General features: G+C 38.0%; 1 protein-coding gene across 3 annotated transcripts in view; it reads left to right on the forward strand.

Moving 5' to 3' along the window:
• Nucleotides 1-9,293, forward strand: part of mpzl3 (myelin protein zero-like 3) — a 45,359-nt gene extending 36,066 nt beyond the window's left edge. For all 3 annotated transcript variants that reach the window (XM_061925606.1, XM_061925605.1, XM_061925607.1), the window contains 4 exons: nucleotides 1,107-1,320; nucleotides 4,005-4,161; nucleotides 8,119-8,188; nucleotides 8,556-9,293. In XM_061925606.1, the coding sequence (XP_061781590.1) occupies nucleotides 1,107-1,320; nucleotides 4,005-4,161; nucleotides 8,119-8,188; nucleotides 8,556-8,636 (522 nt within the window). In that variant the 3' untranslated portion in view covers nucleotides 8,637-9,293. The remainder of the gene's footprint in view (nucleotides 1-1,106; nucleotides 1,321-4,004; nucleotides 4,162-8,118; nucleotides 8,189-8,555) is intronic.
• Nucleotides 9,294-10,207: the final 914 nt, after the last annotated feature.

Here is a 10,207-nt window from a genome sequence, read left to right on the forward strand (position 1 = left end):
ATATATATATATATATGTATGTATATATGTATATATGTATATATATATGTATGTATATATGTATATATGTATATATATATGTATGTATATATGTATGTATATATGTATATATGTATATATATATGTATGTATATATGTATGTATATATGTATATATGTATGTATATATATATATATATATATATATATATATATATATATATATATATGTATATATGTATGTATATATATATATATATATATATATGTATATATGTATGTATATATATATATATATATATATATATATATATATATATATATATATATGTATATATATGTGTATACATATGTATTTACATTATTTTTTTTTTTAAGTTAATCGAAATACTGCTGTTTTCTTTAACTGACTCATTTTCTAGTCCAGTTGCCAGTCAGGTGCACGTGCAGAGTGGGCAATTACCAACGCTAAATTTGCATGTGCATAAAACGGCTTCCAAACAAACAGGTCACAACTGGGAGACTTGATTCGTTTGTGAACGTCACATCCCCATCAGGATGACATGCAGTGGATGTCCAGCAATATCCTTTCATGTATCACCGCGCTTTTGTCACACTCCACGAAGCGTTGCTAAGGTCCGCCTCGCCGGCTGCTTAACCAGTCTGGTGGTTCTTTTTCCATTGTTAGGTGGTCGTTGATGACTCTTAACCATTTTTAGCTCGTTGATTTCACCCGTAAGTAGGCTGTTTTTCATTTCTGAGTGCTCTTGTTGAAAAATGATACAGTAGTGAATGCAAATCAGTCGCATAAACATGGGTGTGGTCACAGACACAAGATGGAGGCGAGTGAAGTCACGACAAATAATTTGTAACATTCACTCTCTGTTGATCCACTAATATTAGAACGCTCTAAAGTAGTAACCGGGTGTTGCTATGGCAATGGCAGAAATGCTATTCTTCTTACCCTGTGTTGCATTAAAATGGTTTAGCTGTTACTCCATAGCAACATTACATTGCAGTGTTGTCTTTACTGAATATATTTTCTTCCTATATAAAGATCTTCATCACACCTCACATATCTGTGTTGCGTATTAGTAATATCTGCCTCTTCTTTTCTGCTCTCCTCAGATCTTCCACTTCTCTTCTCGTGCCTTCCCTCCTTTGGTGGGTCAGTTCAGTGGGCGTATTCAGTGGCGAGGAAGCCCAGCGAAGGGGGAAGCCTCTATCTCGCTGATCAACTCTACATTGAACGATAACGGAACCTACACATGCTCAGTCAGAAATCCCCCAGATGTCCACGGGAGCCCAAATTCCCACACTGTACTCACTGTCATTCCAAAGGGTAAGAAGCTAAATGTTCGTTGGTATGTCACTTTCCATGTCTGGGCTTAACAGTGGCAATATGAGCATGGTAGTGAATGGTTTTATTCCACTGCCAGCAACATGCTGTAAACGCTGGGTGACTCGCCCATAATTTTACATGTGTTATGTACACCACTATATCAGTTATATGTAAGTTGCTAAGAAAAATGGCAAAATAAAGCAACAACTCTGTGGAATTGGCGTGTACAATTAGGATTGTGCAATACAGATGACATACAATTTAAATAATATACAATTTGGCCCACCATAGCGCTTTTATTACTATTGTGATAATGCATGTTGTTGACACATTCTAGCAGCGACAAGCAAACGACCGCCTTTTTAACACAATGTAGCGTTCTAGCTCGCGGCTAACGTCCTTCTACAGTGCAGAGCCACTTCTAGTCAGTAATCCTCGCTTCCATGACGGCATATGAACTATGTTTCTTACAAGTATCATTATCACCGGAAAACGAGGAATAGATAAACTTGCTATTGCTACACTACACACTGTAGGAGGATAAACTAATCACAAACCGCAATTTAGAACTCTTGAACGTAAACAAAGGTGGGCCAGTCAATACAAATATAGACAGTAACAATACCAAGTATACTATCATCATTTGGTCGATACTAGAGTGGTTAGATCATTATTTTCTTCGTCTTTGTCAAAAATATATTTTGTTGTTTTGCTATTGTTTTCAAACTCAGGAAATAAGTCCCTGGACAAAGGAGGGCTTTAAGGGCAAAACCCGAAGGATTTAAATATTGAATTGATATTGTTACACAGCCATCCTGTGTTTTTCTGTTTAGAATTGTGATACAAATGTAATCATTCAATTTTCTTGAAAATTTCAAGTATCAATATCAACATTGATATACCAAGTACTCTCCCCTGTAACTACTTGGTATTGGATCAATACCCAGATTTGTAGTACTGCCAAAAACTAATGTAAAGTATCTAAACAACTGAAAAATAGGTGTTTATCACATTTTAACAGAAGTGTAAATAGAACCATGTAACTAAGTAACCAGGTGTTAACAGTAAATTGGTGAGTAGATTAATAATAGTTTTTTTGAGAAAATAATGGAACTGGATATAACTCAATATGTTACCGCAAATGTTGCCATCCAAATTAGGAGCCTCTGTAACTTGTTTTGAAACCAATTATCATTTACACTCCAAATAATTAGAGGCGTAACGGTACACAAAAATTTTGGTTCAGTACGTACCTCGGTTTAGAGGTCACGGTTCGCTTCATTTTTTTGGTTATTTATTTACCAAATTTGTAAACAATGGCATAACATACATATACACACAAGGTCCATTGCCAGGGTTAATGTGGTCAACATATATAAAATAAAAACTAAATAAGATAAGGCTCAGAATGGTTTCTTAACAAAACCTTTCTACATATAAAGTGCTTTTTTTGATTGATTGATTGAGACTTTTATTAGTAGACTGCACAGTACAGTACATATTCCGTACAATTGACCACTAATTGGTAACATCCCAATAAGTTTTTCAACTTGTTTAAGTCGGGGTCCACGTTAATCAACATTAAACTGCCTCAAGTTGTTGCTCAGATTAAATAAAATGACAAAACTTTTCTTCTACATATAAAAAGTGCAACATTAAAAAGGTTTCAAGTCAACTCAGCCTCAGATTAACTTTTCTTTTCCCCTCCCAGCCTGGCTAACTTGGCAGTAAGAGGATATATGGGCTCATTGTTCTTCCACCATAGAAGTGGGTCAAAATCTAGTTTTTAATGCAATATGGACTTAAATCTGCTGCTATAAAAACATTTGTTATTGCTTTAGCCCTGCCTGACTCGCCGAGGAGAGGCTGCTTGAATGTGGTGGTGACGCTTCAAATGGGTTAGCATGTGTTGTGAGAGTAGCGTATGTGTGTGTATGGCCCTTTAATATGTGACAGCATGTGAGGTGAGTGTGTGGGCGAGCGAGGTGAGGGAGCGGTAGCATGAGTACGGGGAGTGTCTAGTGTTTTGTTGGATTGGCTGTGTGCAAGACCTCAATAAATCCACGATTTGCAACTAATCGCCGGACTCGTCATTTACCCTGGAGCCCGGAGCTGTGGAGACCCACTGCCGGGTAGAGTGAAGGGTGTTGCCCCCGAGAATACATCGACCCTGGAGGAGTGTCTCCCCTGCGCTCCTCGACTACGGTCTGGGAGCCGGAAGCAGGAAAGGTGCAACACATGTTTGACGTGTTGTCAGAAGCAGCTGCTGAACAATGTCGGCAAACCTCCGTCCTCCATTGTTGTATCGCGCAGCCAAAGCGTTCCCAAACGGGAGATCTTAACGAGGCAGGAGGGTCTTCCAGATCTGGCTTTTACATGTTGTCCAAGCCCGGTCGCTGCTAGCATGTGTACTCGTTCGGTACACCTCTGAACCGAACCGAAACCCCGTACCGAAACGGTTCAATACAAATACACGTACCGTTACACCCCTACAAATAATACATTGTCATATATATTGTTATCGCAGGAGGCAGCATTATATACCGCAATATAGATATTAGGCCATATCGCCCGTCCCTATGTACAATGTATGATTGATAATAGTCCAGTCTAGCCGAGGGTTAGCTCCGAAGCAGCTTGTTGATATGTTCTCTAAGGCCTTCGTGTCATCGTTTTCTCCTCAGCACCCAGTATTCGTTTCTCCGATGTTGCGGTCCTCCTGTTTCTCATCCTTATCCCTTCCACTATCCTCACCCTGGTTCTGATTGGACGGATATTTTGCCCCAGGAGACAGCACAGCCAATCTAAAGGCTACAGATCAGCCATAGAGATCACAGAAGGGTGAGTATCTTGGTTCAGCCAATCACTGGAGTGAGTCTCCTGAGGGTTGCCCAGGCATTTGGTTGTATAGAGTTGCCTCTGAACTGCTTATTTGCTAAAGGTTAAAGAATAATCAAAGTTTCAGGTAGGGATAGACCTCTGAGTAAATTCCCTTGATTCATTCATTTGTAAAATAAACTATCAATTAAAAACAACTAGTATTTTTCTTTAATTCTACATAGTCTGCGGAAAATACTAACAACTAAGCCCTAACCCTCAACAATACACAAACTCAAACTACAAAAGAGAACGGAATGGCAGTGGATTCTAAGCCTCCAGGCTAAACCTTATCACATTAAAATGCACGAATGTAACTGCGGAATACTAATTCTTGTTGAGAAATGAGAGCAGTCTAGTCTAGTCTTTCTAGGAGCTGAAAACATGCTCAGAACAAACGAAAGCAGTACAATGCACATGTACTGACAAATAAATGCTCTAGCCTTTCCGTACACAAACCCTCTGTTCCCTAGTCTACGTTATAAGTACACACTTATCGCACTACAGAAGTACCGTATTTTTCGGAGTATAAGTCACACCGGAGTATAAGTCGCACCTGCCGAAAATGCATAATAAAGAAGGGAAAAAACATATATAAGTCGCACTGGAGCCCGGCCAAACTATGAAAAAAACTGCGACTTATAGTCCGAAAAATACGGTACCTCGGTTTTGTACGACCCACTTTTTGTATGATTCGGTTTTGGCGAAAAGTTTGCCTCAATTTTCGTATGCTGTCTTCTTGGTTGGTTATTGTACGCCAAACATTGCACGTAAAAAAGTAGTCTGTTTTCTGGAATTGAATGTCTAAACAAATAATCCCTTTTGTTGGTATAGCAGTGGATAGTGGTTTGGGTTACATACTATAGACAGGGAGTTATTTGTTCGAGTTGATTAAGTGCGCGCGTATTTGTTCATAGAATGCTCACAGAACAATGAACTTTGTGTCTGTCTCATTTCTTCCTCTTACCAAGCAATTTGCCATCTGCGCTGTAACAGCACACTGTAACACTGCCAGTATTAAGTGAATAAATACACTTTTAGGCAGCCTTTTACGGAGTACAACTGGAAAATAACCCACCATGGGGACAAAAACACTAGCTAACTCCTATCAAAATACGAATGTATTGTCTGTTACAATAACTTGATTATAGCTGGGAAAAAGATCGAATTTTTGATGCGTCACGATTGGAACGTGGAATATCCTTTTAAAGGGGAACTGCACTTGTTTTGGGAATTTTGCCTATCATTTACAATCTTTATGTGAGACAAGTACACACATGTTTTTTATGTACTCTAACTCGTAAATAAATGTTAGCAAAAGTCAACTAAAAATGGAGCCTATCCTATGGAAGTCGCTCTATTCCGCCTAAAAAGTACTCTAAAAAACATCCAAAAGCCTCCATCAACGTTTTATATATATGCTGTAAGTATATATGTAATGCAGTACCAGGTACATTCATAATAACATTACCCAAATTATTTTAGTGGGTTAAAAAAACAACTCTCATTGCTCAAAAAATAATAAATATTATTGGCCTATTTAAAGTTTTTGTGGAAAATATTGCGTATTTTGTGTTTTTGCCATAAAAAACAGAGTTTGAACAGAAAGAGCACAAGCCATTAACAAGAATATCTTTATATCGACAAATAGACCTGAAGTTGATCTAGATCAGGGGTTGGCAACTCGGAATGTTAAAAGAGCCATATTGGACCAAAAATACAACCCAAACAATCTGTCTGGAGCCGCAAAAAATTGAAAGCTTTATATATGAAGGCAACACATGATGTAAGTGTCTATATTATCCTACTATCAAAATGACTGTGACACAAATCTTCACTGACAGAAATATTGAAATGTAATATTTATTCTACACATTTTTACGACGTTGGAAAACGGAGGCTTCTCAGAGGGTGAGATAACTCCAGGAAATGACTGGCTTAGCATGGCCAAAGGTATAGATGTGTGTGTCCAAGTTAAAGGAAATGGCAGGCTGTCTTCTTCTAGTGGATTTATTACAATCTTTGCAAGCTAGGTAATATTTGCTGTGGTCTATAACGGCACACAAACCACCATCAGTAATGCAGCCAATATTACATACAGATAATGTGTCATGAGGACATTAGTAAAGGAAATGAACCTCTCTTTAAGTATAAGACTTGAAAGATTCTATGCTCATTTTTGAAGTCTTATACCAGGGGTGTCCAAATTAGCTTGATAAGGAATTTAGCCTAAGGCAGTAGTTCTTAACCTGGGTTCGATCGAACCTTAGGGGTTCGGTGAGTCGAGCTCAGGGGTTCGGCAGAGGTCAAGACACACCCGACTCATCGTGTAAATAAAAACTTCTCCATATCGGCGTATTACGGATACGGCAACAGCAGAAGTCAGACTGATTTGCAGGTGTGTAATTTGTTGTGAGTTTATGCACTGTGTTGGTTTTGTTCTTTGAACAAGGTGATGTTCATGCACGGTTCATTTTGTGCACCAGTAATAAAACATGGTAACACTTTAGTATGGGGAACATATTCACCATTAATTTGCAAATTAGTAACATATTGGCTCTTAACTAGTCATTATTAAGTACTTATTAATGCCTTATTCGGCATGGCCTTATTATAACTCTAATCCTCTCACCCCGGCCCTAACCCTCTAACCCTAACCAAATAGCTCTAAATCAAGTCTTTGTTAGTTAGAATATGTTCCCCATACTAAAGTGTTACCAAAAACATATAAGTTTGTCTTGAATTTGAAAAAAAACAACATTTTATTTTTCACTAAAGAAGGGTTCGGTGAATGCGCATATGAAACTGGTGGGGTTCGGTACCTCCAACAAGGTTAAGAACCACTGGCCTAAGGTGTATTTCTCAGACTTATAGCTTGTTGCTATCTTGTGGCCAAGGTGAGCAAATTAATTAATTAAAAAAAATGCAATGGATATTATAAAAACGTCCGCGCTCCATAAACAAATCCAAATGAAACCCATTTAAATCCATTACAATGCATGATTGGAAAAATGCAAAACACTCTTTCAACTCTTATCCATGTTTGGCACATTTTAGCTGTTCGATATTTCTGATTGATTACAAAACTTTAATGAGGTCATCATGGAAGTATTATTAATTATATATCCATTATATTAATATAATATGCACACATATACAGTACCGTATTTTTTGGACTATAAGTCGCAGTTTTTTTCATAGTTTGGCCGGGGGTGCGACTTATACTCAGGAGCGACTTATGTGTGAAATTATTAACACATTACCGTAAAATATCAAATAATATTATTTAGCTCATTCACGTAAGACGTATAAGATTTCATGGGATTTAGCGATTAGGAGTGACAGATTGTTTGGTAAACGTATAGCATGTTCTATATGTTATAGTTATTTGAATGACTCTTACCATAATATGTTACGTTAACATACCAGGCACGTTCTCAGTTGGTTATTTATGCCTCATATAACGTACACTTATTCAGCCTGTTGTTCACTATTCTTTATTTATTTTAAATTGCCTTTCAAATGTCTATTCTTGGTGTTGGGTTTTATCAAATACATTTCCCCAAAAAGTGCGACTTATATATGTTTTTTCCTTCTTTATTATGCATTTTCGGCCGGTGCGACTTATACTCCGTAGCGACTTATACTCCGAAAAATATGGTATATGTATAGGATATATATATTTATATATATTAGTTATTTCACATGCAGTCTGCACATTTTTTAGCCCAATGTGTGCCCCTGAAGTCAAAATATATATAAATATATTCCTCAAAAAGGAGCAACATTTGATATAATAACGTAAAGCTTGCCTTGTTGACATGAACCTATCTTTCGCGCTTTGTTGTCGCTACGATTGGAAGTGTAACAATATTTGTAATTATTACGGCGACTCACTCTTGACCCTTCTGCACTCATCAGAGAGGAGGAAGACATCTACCCAGCAGGAGGCAAACCGACGGGGTGCACGTGCTGCGACCTATATCTGACGGTACAGTACACACAGTAGGGAAGGGATTCATGTGGCCCCATTCCTGGGTGGATCTCCCAGCCAGAGGAGGAGGGGGCGTTAATCATTTTGCAATGCAGTCTGCTGAAAGCAAAGTTGGAATTGCCACAAAACACACTTTTAAGATATTCAACACTCTGCTACCATCTGGCGACTAAAGTGGATAGTGCACCCTCTCAATTCGTCACGTTTCACGTGTCAGGTAAACCGCGAAAAATGGGCCCATATGAATCCCCGCAGCCTGTACCCTTCTGTCAGGTCTCTTTCACGCGTTTAATTTTGCATGCCAAGACTGTTGGCGTTAGTAGTCTTCCGTCATGTCATGTTTTCTAAATGTCTTTGTGCACAGGACTCTGAGAGTGAGAACGATTACACGGACATGAAAACGAACACGCCAATTCATGAAGATTATGCCGAGTCTCAGTGCTAGAGATTCCTGCTGGCTCACTCGTTGAGACCTGCTGAATGGAAATCAATGCTGAATTAATGCACGTGTCAACCCTTCAGGTCAGTTTGGCACACACGTGCATGTGATATTATGAAGGTTTATTTTCTCTAATTTATTGCCTGTGTCATAGCTGTGCTTTTTTGTTGTATTTTCCCCTTTTTTTGATACAGTATGATTCACATCTGGGAGTGAAATAACAAAACTGATTTAGATGCCCTAATAATATTATGACTGCACATAGTGTATAGTGTCTAAACAGGATTGAAGTTAGCAAATAGTCTCAATATATGTTTTAGTAAATTTTGATGACTAGATTAATTTGCGTTAATGAAGAGACAAGCATGACATGAGAGACACGCTTTGTCAGAATGATGATCACAATTTGTGGCGAGTACAGTATGAAGCTGATAGCATACAGCCACAATGTTCATCCCCTTGCTGTTTGCTCTGCTGAACTATTCATGAATGGAACTCGTTCAGTATTTATGAATGTTCTTGAATATTCCTTTAAAAACTCCCAAGGACAAGGCCGGAACATTTGGCACTTTCCTGTAGAATCTGTCGCGCAGTTGCGGGGTTTGAGAGTGATTAAAACACTTAATAAAAGCCTGTAGGAAGAATAAAAGAGTCAAAAAGCAATGAGTCCTCATTCTGTCTCTTTTTCAATTTCTCATTGAGCTGGTTCTCAGTCCTTAGGCTTGAATAATTCAAACATAGCTGTGCTGTAACGATTATCGTGCCTGCTTCATCGTGAACTACCATGGCAACAGCTTACTAATGGCAGGAAGAAACAATATTTAAAAAACTGCAACTTTTGAAAGGGCCTGTTGCTTACCAACTTTGTGGCTTTTGGGTTCAGTGTGTCCACTACCATTTTATTAGGGAGGTGCTCTAAATCAAATGTTTATGTTATAATTTACATAGGAATGTCCTAATATCAGCAAATAAATCGGATTTAGGGCTGCGCCCTAAGGCTGAAAACTGTATCACGATATAAGTGTTTCATATTGGTCGATATAGCTGATTATTGATATTTTTATGACCTATCAAAAATAAGGACGAAGAGAAAAATATTAAATGGAAACATTTTCATTTAAAATATAACCTTCCTTTGATTATAATCATTTCAACTATCAAGGCAAACATCAACACAACCTTGGAAAACACTAAAAAAAACAGGGAAATCAAAATTCTAAAATTACATTGATTTAGATAGGAATATGTAAGAAATGCTTAATAAACAAAAAATGGTGCAAAATGTAAACAGAGAAACATGATAAAAAAATATTTTTAGCAGGTTTATTGCCAGGTGGTCCACATTGGTCCGACTAAGTTCTGTTTTGTTTGTTTTTTAATCTCAAAAACTGCCATACTGTCAGTGGCCTAGTGGTTAGAGTGGTTGGAGTGTCCGTCCTGAGATCGGTAGGTTGGGAGTTCAAATCCCGGCCGAGTCATACCAAAGACTATAAAAATGGGACCCATTACCTCCCTGCTTGGCACTCAGCATCAAGGGTTGGAATTGGGGGTTAAATCACCAAAATGATTCCCGGGCG

The sequence above is a fragment of the Nerophis lumbriciformis genome, linkage group LG30 (assembly GCF_033978685.3).
Source record: "Nerophis lumbriciformis linkage group LG30, RoL_Nlum_v2.1, whole genome shotgun sequence".
Lineage (NCBI taxonomy): Eukaryota > Metazoa > Chordata > Actinopteri > Syngnathiformes > Syngnathidae > Nerophis > Nerophis lumbriciformis.